Source organism: Jaculus jaculus, chromosome 14, assembly GCF_020740685.1.
Source record: "Jaculus jaculus isolate mJacJac1 chromosome 14, mJacJac1.mat.Y.cur, whole genome shotgun sequence".
Lineage (NCBI taxonomy): Eukaryota > Metazoa > Chordata > Mammalia > Rodentia > Dipodidae > Jaculus > Jaculus jaculus.
The window spans coordinates 37,810,518-37,827,705 of NC_059115.1; the positions used below are offsets into that span (position 1 = coordinate 37,810,518).

Genomic DNA, 17,188 nt, shown 5'->3' on the forward strand with positions numbered 1-17,188 from the left:
AAATTATGAAATTTTCTATGCCTTCATATTTAAGCCAAAAATGTTACTATGTAATACAGATTTCTTATTTATTTTAAATTCTGTCAGCAAATCTTTTTGTTCATAGTTTAGTCTCTTGTAACCTCATGTGCATAAAGTATGTAAACTCTACTTTTTGTGAATATCAGACATTTCCAGATATCAGAATACTGTAATATTGTAATAATACTTTCAACAACAGAGAGAGAGGGAGAGAAAGAGACAGATAGAGAGAGAATGGGCACGCCAGGGCTTCCAGCCACTGCAAATGAACTCCAGATGCGTGCGCCCCCTTGTGCATCTGGCTAATGTGGGTCCTGGGGAAATGAGCCTCGAACCGGGGTCCTTAGGACAGGCAAGCGCTTACCCGCTAAAGTCATCTCTTCAGCCCAGGAAGGGATACATAGTGAGTCTGTGTCTCAATACATTATAAAGATATAAAATATAGAATCCATACAGTCATTTTGCTTGTTTTCCTTTGTTTTTGTTTGGTCACTGTATAGCCCAGACTGGTTTTGAACTTGCAATTCTCCTGTTTTATCCTCCTAAGTGCTGGAGTTATAGACCAACACCACCACAATTGGTTTTACAGTATCATTATAAATACTTTTAAGAAAATGGGTAAATGTGTACATCAAAATGAATATGGTACTAGTCATATGTTATCAGCTGACAGACAAGCCTTAAAAAAGAGCAGAGCAGAGAGAGTGTGGTGGCTCATGCCTTTAATCCCAGCAACTGGGAGGCTTAGGTAGGAGGATCACATGAGTTCAAGGCCAATTTGAGACTAATTCCAGCTCAACCTGGGCTAGAGCAAGACCCTACCTTGAATGAATGAATAACTAAATAAAGCAAGCAGAGAGTGCCAGATGTGGTGGCACATGCCCTTAATCCTAGCCCTTGAGAGGCTAAGGCAGCAGGACTGTAAATTCTGGGCCAGCCAGGGTATACCTAGTGTAAAACCCGAAAAACATGACGAGAAATCGTTAGACCACAAATCTACGGATATCAAGATTGGTTTACTGTTAAACATACCAATATAAATATTCTGTGCTCATATGAGTCAAACATAAGCTAACAATACTCTAAACTCACTGGAATCCCTTGTAGCTGTGGTTTATCTAGAAGATTGTGTAGTTCATTTCGAGAGGCTTCAATCTTGTCACGATCTGCAGCATCTATCATGTAACTTAAAAGAAAAGTGATTTCAATATGCTAAATTTCTCAAAATTTATATTATTATTTATATTATTATTTATATTATTAAAAATTGTTAGTTAAAAGAAATTATGTCCAAGATAAAAAAGTTACTTATGTAGAAATACCTTCAACAAGATTTTAAATAAAGATTTATAAAAACATCCCACAGCTCTTAGATAAATAAACAAAACACATAATGCTCATATTCCATAATTAATCTTTTTAATCTCATGTTAACTGAATTACACTAAGATATTAGATAAGGAAGACTTTTGTTTTCTGAAATAAAGATTGAGCATTTGGAAGTATTAGAAACAACTTTTTTCTTTGAAGCCTAAATTGACTTATTTAAAAAAAAATAACTTACACAATAGCATTGACTCCTCTGCAATACCGTTCCCACATGCTTCGGAATCGGGGTTGTCCTCCTATATCCCATATCTTGAAACCAAAACAAGGAAGGTTTTAATAAAGATATTTTGCATAATTCAATGAATGAGGGAATATCAGAAGTAGACAACAATTGCAAAGGTATATCCAACTTCACAAAACTCAGGCACTCCTAAAAACTCAAAGTCTTACTCTCATGAATTCTTGGGACCACTTTTGAACTTGAAGTATATATTAAATATGCTTACAACATACCTGAAGTTCTTTCTACTTGAGCAATGACATGGTTGACTGCAATACTAAATGCCTGTTAACCAATACACTTCGAATGCTGAATGTATACTTTAAGATAGCAATATAAAACCATGCGCCATTCAAATTTGAATACCAAGAAAGAAACCAGTAGCTCAGAATCTACTAAAGTTTAAGCTTCTCACTTGGTATACATTAATACCAGTCCTTTAAATTTTTCCTATAAACATAGCCAGCATTCCTAGCTACTAGGTGTTTTCCATAATTTCATTGTTATGCTTACCCCAATGGATAATATGCCAGAAACTAGACTACATAAAATTCTTTTAAGTAATGGCATTTTTTTTATTTTTAATTTTGAGACAGGGTCTCATCTAGCCAAGGCTGACCTTAAACTTACCATGTGGCTATGACCCTGAAATTCCAAGCCCCCTTCCTCTACCTCCCCAGGCCCTCTTCTTAAGAGGTTTCCAACTTCAGCAGAGACACTGGTAAAATGCAAAAGGAGACACATACACAACTACAAGCAGCTCTTCATCAGAGGAACCTCAGTGAGAGTTTGTCAAATAGATTCTGCAACTACATGAGTTGAATAATGTCACATGGTTCAGGCCACAGAAGTAAGTGTCCATGAATTACAGAGACAAATCAACAATAACCACAAGAAAAAGCTAAACTATCATCCCTAGTAAACAGTTCAGAATTGAAACCTGCCAAACTCATTCTAAAACTAAAATTAAGTAGAACTAGAATTAGGGCTGGGACGTGGTTCAGTGGGTACAGTGGGTAGAGCATCTGCCTAGCATGCAGAAAGCCCTGATGGATTCCTTAACAACCAATAAACTGGCCACAGTACCACATGGAAGGTGGAGGCAGTAGGATCAAAATCATGCTTAGCTATAAAGTGAAACAAAAGGCCAGAGCAGGGTACATGAGACTTTGTCTAAAAAAAAAAATACATAAAAAAGCTAGCTAAATTTTTCCTATTTTATAGTTTACATTTTAAATAGTAAAGGAAAGTTACAGTGTTTGCTACCACAAATATAATAAACTGCCAATATTATGAATCATTACTTTTCAATAGAAAATACTATTGATGAAGTAATATGACAGCAAAATTTGTACTCCTTGAAGACAATGAAATCATTATTTCTTGGGGTGATCTAGTTCCCAAATTTTACTTCTGCTAACCCTTATGCTAAAGTTTTCACTGATAGTCACTTACTACATTTACTACATTTCAACTCTGACCTATTACACAAATAGAAACAACCAATTTACAGTTTTGCTACATATGCTCATTTATTCCTTAAGAAGTACAAATACTTAGGAAAACTGGAGAAACTAACAAAACCTTTTCTGAATGCATATACTAACAATTTAAATGGAGTATGGCAAAAAGCTGACATACCTTTATTGTGACGTTACCTTTAGTTACTTTCCTCATGTTGAAGCCCACTGTGGGAATCATGTCTTCACTGAATTGACCTGACTAAACAAAACAAAACAATAAGAAGTTAGGTCAGTCAATATTTATAAAAAGGCACAACACTATAAAAACTTCTAGCATCATTAATGCATTTGAACACACTTTAACAGTAATTTTTAGTGGTGATAACATTATCCATGTTTGAGGAATGGCCTCAAACTCATGTCAGTCCTCCTACACCAGCATCTCAAGTACTAGGACTAAATCTGTGTGCCAATACACGTGGCTCATGGTTCTTGAAGAACTATGTGTAAGCATGATTTGCCCTTACAAAAATTCTCATTTAAGGGCTGGGGAAATAGATCAGTAGGTAAAGTGCTTGCCTTGAAAACATGAGAAGTTGAGTGTTAGCCCCAGAACCCACATAAAATGGGCAGTGGCAGTAGTGAGCACCTGTGATCCCAGTGCACGGGGTGGGGAAAGGGGAAGGCAGAGATTGGAAGCCTAAGGTTAACTGGCCAGCTAGTCTAGCACAACTGGTGAGCTCCATACCAAAAGAGTCACTGTCTCAAAGGCATTAAACAACATTCTTGAGGATGACACTCAAAAGCTGTCCTTGAGCCAGGCATGGTGGCACATGCCTTTAATTCCAGCACTCAGCAGGCAGAGACAGGAGGACCACCATGAATTTGAGGCCACCCTGAGACTACACAATGACTTCCAGTTCAGCCTGGGCTAGAGTGAAACCCTACCTCAAAACCACCCCCCCCAAAAAGCTGTTCTCTGGCTTTCATATGTACATACATACATGAATATGCATGCATACATGCAAACACACATTAAAAGAAAGAAAAGAAAATCTCTCATTTAAAAAAGGATACTTTGAGCCAGACATAGTGGGTGACATCACACCTGTTAATCATAGCATTTGGGAGGCTGAGGCAAGTAGACTGCCATAAGTGAGGCCTGCCTAGAAAGTGCCAGATGAGGCAGATGTTTGTAGCAAGACCCTTGTCTCGGAAAAAAGGAGGGTGCTGGGAAGATGGCTCAACAGTCAAAGGCACTTGCTTGCAAAGCCTACTGGCCCGTGTTTGATTCCCCAGTATCCACAGAAAGCCAGATACACACAGTGGTGCATGCATCTGAAGTTCATTTGCAGCTAGCTACAAGAGGTCCTGGTGCACCCATTGTCTTTCCCCATCTCTGTTGGCAGATAGAAATATTTTTAAAGGGAATTTTAGAAATGTCATTTTGTATAGATTTCCTTAAAAGGAAAATATTTTATATATGAAATTTTAATTCTGTCACATGTACATACTATGGTTTTGCAATGATTTTTGGTCTTTTCTCACTTTACATGGTTTGCCTCTACAATGTAACATTTTCGTTGCTTCTAGTAGTAAACATGGATGAGATTCTCAAAAAACAAATCTAGTGAGATCAAAATATACCAAAACTACTCATTACACACACACACACACACACACACACACACACACACACACACGTACACCAATAATCAAATGAAAAGTTGTTTAACATCATTAAGAAAGCACAAATTGGGGACTAAAGAAATGGCTTAGGCAGTCAGGCACCGCCCACCGGATGTGCCCGAGGGCCTCCGCGTGGGGAGCTGCGTGGGGAGCCATGGACATGTCCGTGCTCGGGCGCCTGGGGGCACTGCGGACGCGGAGAACTTTCTCTTTTCAGATGGCAGTGACCTTAGGATGACTCAGGAGGCATCACAGTGCTGAGAAGACGTGACAGAGGAGTGCTCAGCACTGTAATATCTCTATCACACCTTCCAAGGCTAAGAGTCCATTGCAGAAGAGGTGGCAGAAAGAATGTAGGATTTTTACCAAATATATTTAAAGTGTTGTCTCACCGGCCATGAGAATTCAGAGCCTTCTTTGCTTATTACAATGCCATCTACAACAAAGAAACAGGCCAGCTCAGCAAAGCTGACAAGGAACTCATCATTGTGGTGACCAGCCTGGCTGGAAAGTGCCTGTATAATGTGGTTGTCCATAGTGCCCTGTATAGGGTCTACTCTAAAGATCCAGTGCTCTCTGACCAGGTCTGTATAAATTGGAGAAAGTCTGATCTCCCTGCTCGAGAAAAAGCAATGCTGGAATTTGCACTTGCTGTTACCCAAGTTGAAGAGATAACAGATGACCATTTCACAAAGCTTCAAGTACATGGTTTCAGTCGAGAAGATGCCTGGGACATAGCCACCATTGCAGCTTTTTATGCCATGGCCAATCGCCTTGCACATTTTATCAGTATCGTTCCCAACAGAGAATTCTATACGGTGGGCAGAACCAGCAGTGCTAACAACAAGAAGAATGAACTTGATGCTCCTCAGGCATAAAGGCCTAACAGGAAAGGCCCATGTTTATCATGTCATTTATGTTTCCTTTTGAGAGAGTTTAGCTTTTTTTTTTTTTAATCTAGTTATTGGATAGAGAAAAAAGTAAGTAAATCTGTTCCCTGCCTGTTTGATGAGATAAATCATAAATGTAGGTCTCTAGGGACTTGTGACACTTGACAATGAGGTATACATTTCAGAAAACTTGCTAATTATTTACTTGCATGTAATCTGAAAGTACTATCTTGGAAGTCAGATGTGGTGGCTTACGCCTTTAATCCCAGCACTTGGGAGGTAGAGGTAGGAGGATCGCTGTTTGAGACCACCCTGAGACTACGTAGTGAATGACAGGTCAGCCTGGGCTGGAGCAAGACCCTACCTCAAAAATAAATAAATAAATGAAATGAAAGTACCACCTGGGAAAGGAATTTGAAGATGCTTTAAATTCAGGAATATCTTACCTGTGGCCTGTAGGCTTCATGCATCCCAAGGTGGTTATAAATGTATCCTATATATGTGCAAATGGCAAGATGATGTCTTAGTGTCAAAAGGTTGGACATCCCTGCTTAGGTATTTCTGTTGAATGGATTGAATTTCAGCTATTAAACTTAAAAATACTCTAGCTTTTAGCCGGGCATGGTGGTGCACACCTTTAATCCCAGCACTCGGGAGGCAGAGGTAGGAGGATTACCATGAGTTCATGGCACCCTGAGAATACAGAGTGAATTGCAGGTCAGCATGGGCGAGAGTGAAACTCTACTTCAAAACAAAACAAAAACAAAAAAAAAATTTCCAAAAACGGTCTTATACAAACTGGTAATACACTTATTTGAAACAAATTCTTTAGTGACAAGGTTGTATTTAAAGGCTCCCAGCAGGGCTGCAGATTGCTCAGTGGTTAAGTTTGCCTCCTGCACCAGCATGAGGACATGAGGTAGTCTGAAACCACCTGAATTCGAATTGCCATAACCCACATTAAACAGCTAGGTGTGGCCAAGGAAAAAAAAAAAAAAAAAAGAAAGAAATGGCTTAGCAGTTAAGGTGAGAAGTTTAAGGACCTACGTGCAATTCCCTAGAACCCACATAAGCCGAATGCAATCTGGAGTTCATCTGCAGTGGCTACAGGCCCTGGTGCATCTATCTCCCTCCCCCCCCATAAATAAATAAAAATAAAATAAAAAGAAAGCACATTTAATAACCACACAGATATAATCTCACATACATTATGATGGCTACTAAAAAAGGAACTAAAATAGGGGCTGTGGAGAAATGGCTCAGCAGTTAAAGGTGACAGCTTGCAAAGCCTAACAGTCTCAGATTGCCTAGTAGCCACATAAAGCCAGAAGCACAAAGTGGCACATGCATCTGGAGTGTGTGGCAGCAGGAGGCTCCAACATGCTCACACTCGTTCATTCTCTCCCTTCCTCCCTCCCTCTCACTCTTCCCTTCTTTCTCTCAAATAAATATTTAAGAATTAAACAACAACTAAAAAACCTAAATATAAAGACAATATACTAAACCCCTCCTTCAATACAGTAGCTCACAGATCCTCATGGAGGCTCCGGTTCTAAATTCTAACACAAAAAGCTTAACTTTCCTATCCCCCCATTCCATTCCTTTCTCATTAATTTCACTGCTTGGCAACATCAAGTCCAGATGCCAACAGGCATTAGCATCCCATCTTACATTATGCTGGCACTTTCTTCTGTCACTGTCACACCTTCTTGCTGCCTTCAGCAGCAGCACACTCAATCCATACTCATTACAAAGTTACTAAAGCCTCTGGCCTTTAATACTGTCACCAAAAGAGGACTGACAGACCATTATGTTCCAGCCATTATGCTTCTGGAAACAAATCCAAAAGAACCAAAAGAAGGATTCAGGGACCTCTGTCCACGTGAGTGAGTAGCAGCATTATTCACCATAGCCAAAAGGTAGAAGCAACTCAAATGTTCATGAGGAGGAACAAATAAGATGATTTACACAAGCTGGGCGTGGGGACGCACACCTTCAGTCCCAGCACTTGGGAGGCAGAGGTAGGAGGATCGTTTTGAGTTCAAGACCACCCTGAGACTACACAGTGAATTCCAGGTCAGCCTGTACTACAGTGAGACCCTACCTTGAAAAACCAAAAAAAAAAAAAAAAAAAAAAAAAACAGATGATATACACATACAATAGAATAGCATCCAGCCTTACTTGAAAGAGAAGAAATTCTGACACTGCTAAGGAACATGGACAAAATCCTGAAGACAAAGGTTAGGCATGTCAGTCATGAAAAGGACAATACCATATCACTTCACTTATATGAGATACCCAAAAATGGCCAAGTCTAAAATATTGGGGATAAGGATGTAGCTCAGTGTTAGAGACATGGTTAGCATGCATGAAAACAGGGTTTGATTCTTATTGTAAACAAAACAAAACAAACAAAAGAGTGGGTGACTCACTGGAGTTTGAGGCTGGCTTTTAAAATAAAATAAATAAAATAAAACAAAAAGAGAAAAAGGGGATGGTTGCCAAAAGCTTGAGAGGAAAGGAAATTGAAGAGCTAATGTTAATCAAGTACAACCTCAGTTTGGAATTAAGGAAATAGATGGTGAAGGTCACATAATGTGCATGTACGTACTTAATACTATAGAGCTGCACAATTAAAAATGATAAAAACACTAGAAATGTAGCCCAGCACTCCAGCACGTGCCTAGCATGTATGAAGCTGAGTTCTAGCCCCAGAACACAAAACACAAGGGGGGAAGGTTAATAAGTTATGTTTGGGCAGAGTATGCTGACACACCCTGTAATCTCAGCATTTAGATAACAGAAGCAAAATCACTGCAAGACTGTAAGCTCAAGGCCACCCTGAGGGTGACTTTGTCTTAAGGGGGGGGGGGGAACAGTTTCTAAAAAAAATTTAGCCATGTTGCCCAGCTAGCCCAGTAAAACTTAAAAACGTACTCATGACACAGGAAGAAACAATTATCATTACCACAAATATGCTTGGAAATTCACTCATCTTTCTTCACCAGTATTTCACAGACAAATTATGGGCTGACAATGACAACTCTCAGTCACTACTGATAATCTACTAGCACTAAAAATTTTAGGTAACAAAGTACTTGAATTCTTATTCTGAAATATCCTGAGTTCAGCACCATGATCTACAAATAGCAGTTGAAAAAAGTAAAAATTATTAAGGTACAAATAACCTACTCTAAACTTTATTAACTGCATTTGGAACTTAGAAAATTAGCCACGCTACAACACCTGTTACCTATAACAGCCACAGAAAATGTCATGATTACAGTCAGTCATAGGAAATTCTGACAACTGGTTTGGGAAGATGGCTCAGCAGTCAAAGGCACTTGCTTGCAAAAGCTGCCAGCCAGGGTTCAATCCCCTAGTACCTATGTAAAGCCAGATGCCAAAGCAGTTCATACATCTGGAGTTTGTTTGCAGCATCAAGAGGCGTTAGCACACTCATAGTATTTCTCTTTCTCTAATAAATTTTTTAAAAATTAGGGGCTGGGAAGATCACTTAGTAATTAAATGTGTTCACTTGCAAAGCTTGCCAGCCTGGGTTCGATTCCCCAGTACTCACATAAAGCATATGCATCTGAAGATAATTTGTTGGTGGAAGGGACACTAGCATGCCCATATACCTCTTTCTCAACTCTTCTCTTTTCTCTCCCCTCACAAATAAATAAATAAAAATATTTTTAAAAAATACTTTTGAAGGATATAGCCTGACAACTAATTCATGAGTAGGTATATGAGACATGACTACTAGTCATATTCTATCCTTTAATATTCCACAGGACACTAACTCATATTTGTTTTTTAACAGAAAAGAAAGTTTTGATATAAGGAAAAAGCTTTCTTCAGTTCAAAATTGCCCTTTTGTTGTTGTTGCTATTGTTTTACTATTCATGATGTAGGGAATGAATCCAGGATTGTTTTAAAGTTACAGTTTACTTCAATGCTTTAGTTGTTATTTACATGCTGCAAAATGAATTTTACTGCTTGCTTTCAAGTCTAGTATCTCAGTGTTTGCAAAATCTACACACCACTTCAACATACTGTTTTCTCTTCATAATAGCAGCCACTGCAAACGCATACATCACATTTACATATATACTCTTTTTTTAAAATATATTTTTTAATTAATTAATTTATTTATTTGAGAGCGACAGACACACAGAGAAAGACAGATAGAGGGAGAGAGAGAGAATGGGCGCACCAGGGCTTCCAGCCTCTGCAAACGAATTCCAGACGCGTGCGCCCCCTTGTGCATCTGGCTAACGTGGGACCTGGGGAACCGAGCCTCGAACCGGGGTCCTTAGGCTTCACAGGCAAGCGCTTAACCGCTAAGCCATCTCTCCAGCCCTACATATATACTCTTTATGGCATTATTTTTTTTATGGCATTATTTTTAAGGGGCTAGAAAACATTCCATAATTGCTCACAACAGTAACATCATCTAATACTCAATTTCTCCTAGTCTCAAAACATTTTGGACAATTATTCCTTAAATAATTTCCCCCCAAACAAGAAGTTATCCTCACTTTTATGCACCAGTTTGGACTGACTTCCAAATGCAGGCATACTTTCTTCCTATGGGGCACTGGTTTTAGAAGCATCTTGTCACTTGGATTTTTATTGGCAAAAAATTAAGTCCCTTAAAACTCTCATGGCTTTTGTTTTTGTTGTTGTTGTTGTTGTTGTGTTTTTTGAGTGAGAGTTCTCTTCAGTAATTAGCATAGTGAATTAAGTAGCATTCAAAAATCATAAAATGGGCTTCAAATTTCCTTGCAGATATAATCAGGTCAGGCATCCCTTCTCTAATAGCTGAAATTCCCCACATGGACCATCCCCCCAAATAAATCAAATTCAGAAATTTCTCTGAACCAAATCAAAGAAAACTCCTAAACCATCCAAGACTATTCTTTCAAAACAGGCATAATTTGCAGTAATACAGACTCATAAAGAATCTTCAACTCCTCAGGAAGAACCTAGCAGAGAGGCAGAAAGAGTGTTATGTTCTTGCCATAGACAGGCTCTGTCTGCATAAACAGGCTACTCACACAGACACACATCCCTCTACTAACTCAAGTCAACTGCAGTGGTTACATGTGGGCCTGACTGAGTGATGTGGGGTTGTGCATAGATGAAAAGAGAAACCAGCAGGGCATGGTGGCACACGCCTTTAATCCCAGCACTCAGGAGGCAGAGATTGGAGGATTGCTGTGAGTTCCAGGCCACCCTGAGACTCCATAGTGAATTCCAGGTCAACCTAGGCTAGAGTGAGGCCCTACCTTGAAAAAAACCTCAAAAAAAAAAGTAAGAGATACCAACTAGGTATTCTGAGATCAGAGGTCAATGTAACACTTGACTGCAGATGATCCAATGCTCATCAGCTACTTCATGCCCTGGCCTTTTGCATACCTGTGACAGCATACCCAGATAATGAACCTGTGCCAGGTTGACTATAAAAATCCATTACTGCTCTTCTCTTTCCCCTGTGGTCTGATAAACCCATAAAGCTACTGTGCCTATCCCTTCATGCATTCATTCACTTAATCATTCCTCCTATTAATGAAATAAAAAAGAAGAGGAACTAAGAAACGTAAACATATTACTCAAGAACTATTTGCTATGTGAGAGGAGGCAATATGGGTTGAATGGGTCTCCAAGAAAGCCTCTCTGAGGTGATACCATTTTTAAGAAAATTTATAATCTATAAGGTAACAATAGATAATAACAACAATGTACTGCATATTTCAAAGGGCTAGAAGAAGTTTTATGTTCCACCATAAATGACAGGGCCTTGGATATCACTTAGTAGAGGTACATCCCTAGCACGCATAAAGCCATGGGTCCCAACACCTACACTGCAAAAAAAATATTACATGTTTAAGGAGTAAGGTGTGTTTACTTTGATTTAGTCATTATATAATGCATCGATGTATCAAAACAACACAGGGTAGCCTACAAATATGCAAATTTTTACATTTTTATGTATCGGTTAAAATAATTTTAAAAGGATAACTGAAACTCAAAATAGAACCATTTCTGCAGTCTACCCAACATACTACTTGAAAATGAATCAAGATATCTACATTTCTGTCCCAGCTGTGTCATTTTTGATCATTCACAGATCTCTAAACAAACCTTCTCACAAAATGCAAACATGGTATCTCCCCTTACAGCTTACAGCTGCTTCTCCCAAGTGCCCACACCAGCTCACTGCCTCATCACCTCAAATGCTTACTGCTCCTTTCCATCTGGTTTTTCTTCTTTCCTGAGTCTCACAAGCCACCACAGATAAAACGACTGGCCTTTAGGCAAAGCAACTCACTCAAACTGGCAAGATATGGTCTCTATCCACACCCAGGTGACTGTTCTCACAAGTCACAGCAAACAATGTCTCCCTACTGTTCCAGATAAGCATGACATCACACTGGCCTTGATGGAAAGGGGCTGGAAGGTTCCTGATTTTTGCAGTTAACTACAGGTAGGTTTTACATATACAGCTATAACACACAGTAGCTGCAACAGGATGCTAAGATGGTTCCTACTGGATAAAAACTAAAACCAAGTTAAAGCTCATTACATTTTCTTTGGCATTGGGCTATGAAAAGTGAATATATGAGACTAAAATTCTCTCTGTATAACAACTTTAAAAAAATATTTTATCTATTTATTTGAGAGACAGAGGGGGGGAGAGGCACACATAGAAAGAGAAATGGGCGTTCCAGGGCCTCCAGCCACTGCAAACGAATTCCAGACACAGGTGATACTTTGTGCATCTGGCTTACATGGGTCCTGGCTTTGCAGGCAAGCACCACTGCTCAGCCATCTCTCCAGTCCTATATAGCAACTTTTATTTATTTATTTATTTGAGGGGGGAGGCAGACAGAAATAAAAGGGGCACACCAGGGTATCTGGCCACTGCAAACAAACTTCAGATGCATGTGCCACCTTGTGCACCTGGCTTACGTGAGTCCTGGGTAATCAAACCTGGGTCCTTAAGCTTGCCTTAACTGCTAAGCCATCTCTCCAGCCCTGTAACAACTTTTTATAAAGCATAATGGACCATAAGAACTCTCCAAGTACTAATGGAATGCCTGATGGTCATCCCAGTCTAACTCATCTGAAACAACCGATTCTTACTGCTGCTAACACCAATGGAGGGCTTTGTAGCAACTCCTTCACAAAAACAACTCTTGAGAACTGATGTGTCCTCCAGACTACAATTTCAATTAGGAGAGTAAGAACTCTCACTGCTGCTAACTTCTACTCCTGAAGAACATTCTTTCAAAAGGTCTCTGATGAGCATTTCCTCTGTTCACCACACCTTTCATTAACCGCACTGCAATTAAGTTTTACTAAATCCACATCCAAAACATTACTCAGAACATGAGTTTGAAGCCAGTCTGGGTAATACAACCAGATACAGCCTCAAATAAATAAAGCCTAATCCTTATGAAGACCTACCAAATGGCTGGAAGGCAGGTATAACTCAGGGGAACAGCACTTGCACAGCACTTACAAAGTCCCAAGTTCCACTCCTAGCACCACGAAATAAAGAAAGGGAGGAAGAGAAGAAGGGAGGCAGGGAGGAAAAGGGATGAGAGGAAGAAAAGTCAGAGATCCAGAGATAAGACCTACTAAAGTTAGCAGGAGTCAGAAAAATAGTAATGTCATTTTAAGGCCCATCCAAAAAAAAGATGTGAAATGAGCAGCTAGTACTAACAATTTAGCGGTAAGAACACCAGTGACTGTAAATACTCCAGAAAGCCCTCCTCACTCTCAGCTGTTAAGAGACAGTGCTAATCTGGTGGTTGTTACTGGAACTCTGTAAAACTTTCAACACTGACCTCACACTAGCCTTACCATATGTTCTTCTTGTACATTCCATAATGTTTTAAGGCCTTATTTTACTCAAATGAAAACCATCCCTATCTCACAAAGTTGTTAAAAAACAAAATGAGGGGTGAGGGTGCTGGAGAAATGGCTCAGTAGTTACGTCATTTGCCTGCAAAGCCAAAGGATCCCAGTTCGACTCTCCAGGGCCCACATAAGCCAGATGTGCAAGGGGGGTGCATGCATCTAGAGTTCATTTGCAGTGACTAGAGGCCCTGGAATGCCCATTCTCTCTTTCTATCTCTCAAATAAATAAGTACAATATTTTTTTTTAATGGGGGCTGGAGAGATGGTTCAGTGGCTAAGACATTTGCCTGCAAAGCCTAAGGACTTATGTTTGACTCCCCAGGTCCCACATAAGTCAGACACACAAGGTGATGCACGTACGCACATACACACAAGGTGGTGTACACATCTGGAGTTCAATTACAGTGGCTGGAGACCCTGGCACTCCAATTCTTTCTCACTATCTCTTGCTCTTGCTCTCTCACATAAAAAAAGGCCAAAAAAATGGATTAAAATATATACAGTTGGGGCTGGGGAGAAAGATCAGCAGTTAAAGGCACTTGCTTATAAAATGCATACAATATTTTGAATAAAGCCTTGAGTACACAGAAAGCTTTCGATATCCCCTACCACCAACACCAGGCAGGGCCTATGAGATACCACGCTACCTGCTCCTTCCACTTAATGTAACCACAACCATAGATGGAATGCATGCAAGAGCAGCTGACGACTCTCAAGTGAGCCCCAGCAGCAACCCAGAAAAAGAAAACAGCTCAAAACACCGTTTATTAGTTTTGTTGTTTATTTCCTTCCAATCGCCCAAGCTGAATTCCAGAGCAGCTCAGATGACAGAAATGGATACCAGGTATAGGTAGCAAAAGCTCTAAGAAAAGCCTTCTCTTTTTGATGTGAGGAGGGTACATAGGACAAAGAGTATAGGGCACCCAGAGAGAAATTCCCCAGAAGGTCTCCCCTCTCTCTTCTGCCAATGCCCAGACAAAACCAAGCCTGAAAGCTATAGGTACTTAGAGCAGCCTTAATAGCTAGAATGATACAAATCTTAACTAGAGAGCCACAGTCCAAAAAGTGCTTACAGCATATGGAGGAGGACGAGGAATCTGTGTTGACAATTTTCCTCTATTCTCTCTCCTATCACTCGTCCATGAAGACATAAGTTGAGGTGGGGAAACAGGCCAGAAACTATGAGCAAAACACACACACATACATACACACACACACACACCCCATAGTCTCTTGCCATTGCAAAGTAACACCAGATGCATTTGGTACATGGATGCTGGAGAATCACCCAGGCAGCCAGGCTTTTGCAAGGAAGTACCTTTAAGCCATTTCCTGAACCCCAACTATCAAGTCTTTGAAAACAAGAGTGACATTAGCATAGCAGAGTGCTGGATCTTGTTAGCCTGAATTCTGAGTCAATTTCCTGTTAAAGCATAGTAAATCAATATTCTCCATTTTTTTTTTTTTTGAGACAGTCTTGCTATTATATAGCTCTAGTTGGTCAGGCCCTTGCTACATAGCTGAGGCTGTCTTTGAATTTGTGGGGATCCTCCTGCCTCAGCTTCTCAAATATATGGATTATAGGTGTGTACCACAATAGCTGACTTGTTCCACGGGTTTAAACAAAACTTGGAGTCTTGTGGTGGTTTGATTCGGGTGTCTCCCATAAATTTAGATGTTCTGAATGTGAGGTTCCCAACTGATGGAGCTTTGAGAATTAACTGGAGGCAGTATATTGTTGGGAACAGACTTAAGGGCATTATTACCAGCTTCCTCTTGCCAGATGTTATCCTGTTGATGATGGCCAGGAGGTGATTTCTACCCTTTGTTCACGGCCATTGTTTTTCCTTGCCATCGTGGAACTTCCACTTTAGTCTGTAAGCCAATATAAATCTTTTTATCCCCACAAGCTGCTCTTGGTTGGGTGTTTTCTGCCAGCAATGCAAACAGTAATTAATAACCAAAGTGTCCTCCCGGCATGGTGGCGCACGCCTTTAATCCCAGCACTCAGGAGGCAGAGGTAGGAGGATCGCTGTGAGTTTGAGGCCACCCCTAGACTACATAGTGAATTCCAGGCCAGCCTGAACTAGAGTGAGACCCTACCTCAAAAAACGAAAAAAAAAAACAAAAACAAAAACAAAAACAAAGTGTCCAAAATTAATGAATGAATAAGAATGAAACAAGACTGTAAAAATGTTGAAGGTAATTGAACAGATGAAGAATCAAGAAATTCCCCAAAAATTAGTATGAGAAAAAGACAGGCAACAACTATTAACATCAAAATGACCTACCTAGATGTTGGAATTATCACAAAGACTGTCTATTATAATAACCATGTTTCAGAAATAAGGGTAAACTTACGTGAAAAGAATGGGAGCCAGCTAAGGAGGTGCATGCCAGTAATCATGGGACTTGTGAGCAGAGAGAGGCAAAGAGGAACACAAGGTTACAGCAGGGAGAAACAGACCACTGAACATACCCACAGAAAAGCAGAGGCCCATGAAGACCTGAAGAGGTCTTAGACCTAAGTATTGAGGCAAATTCTCACCAGCGATCGCTTACACCAATTAAAGACAAGAATGAGGCTTGGGTAACTTGAATTCAAGGAGCTTGCTGCTCCCTTTCCCAGGAGCTAATCTTTTCTGTACTTTCACTTTACCTTTAAATAAGCCTTCCTGCTGCTTTAAAATAAATAAACAGGGCTATACAGACAGCTCAGCAGTTAAGGCGCTTGCCTGCAAAGCCTGATGACCAGGAATTGATTCCCTAGTACCCACATAAAGCCCAATGCACAAAGTGGCACATGTATCTGGAATCTGTGTGCAGAGGCTAGAGGACCTGGTGCACCCATTCTCTCTGAAGCTGGGCATGGTGGGGCATGCATTAAATCTCAACACTTGGGAGGCAGAGGTAGGAAGATCACTTTGAGTTTGAGGCCACTCTGAGACTACATAGCCTGGGCTAGAGCAAGACCCTACCTTGAAAAAACAAATAATAAATAAAAAATAAATGCAAAAAAAAAAAGAGTAAACTGTGGAAAAGCAGGAAAATTTGATTTGTTCACATACTACTACATTATGATTCAAATTTCTAGTTTCCAACAAAAAAGAAATCAAAAAGCTTAAATAAATAGGGACTAAGGCCTAACAAAAAAAGTCTATAGAGGGCTGGAGAGATGGCTCAGCAGTTAAGCGCTTGCCTATGAAGCCTAAGGACCCCCGTTTGAGGTTCGATTCCCCAGGACCCACGTTAGCCAGATACACAAGGGGCACACGTGTCTGGAGTTCATTTTCAGTGGCTGGAGGCCGTGGCGCGTCCATTCATTCTCTCTTGTCTCTCTCTACTTCTTTCTCTGCCTATCTGTCACTCTCAAATAAATAAAAAAATAAACAAAAATATATTAAAAAAATAAAAAGCCTATGAAACTGACAAAAAACAGTAACCAACTGATTTAACGATGTTCAAAAGACGAAGGATGACGGGGAATGTGGAATCAAGCACATAGGTATGAGCAAAATAGAAAAGTAAAAAATAAGCCAAAAAGTTCTAGAACTTAAAGTGCAATTAACTGAAATGAAAACTT

The 17,188-nt window shown here is 40.0% G+C and overlaps 1 protein-coding gene across 1 annotated transcript in view; it reads right to left on the bottom strand.

Annotated features, from left to right (window-relative positions):
- Arl8b (ADP ribosylation factor like GTPase 8B) overlaps window positions 1-17,188 on the bottom strand; it is a 43,811-nt gene that overhangs the window by 11,687 nt on the left and 14,936 nt on the right. The window contains exons 2-4 of the mRNA XM_045134369.1: window positions 3,272-3,352; window positions 1,586-1,659; window positions 1,114-1,207 (exon numbers count right to left, since the gene is read on the bottom strand). Coding sequence (XP_044990304.1) covers window positions 1,114-1,207; window positions 1,586-1,659; window positions 3,272-3,352 — 249 coding nt within the window. The remainder of the gene's footprint in view (window positions 1-1,113; window positions 1,208-1,585; window positions 1,660-3,271; window positions 3,353-17,188) is intronic.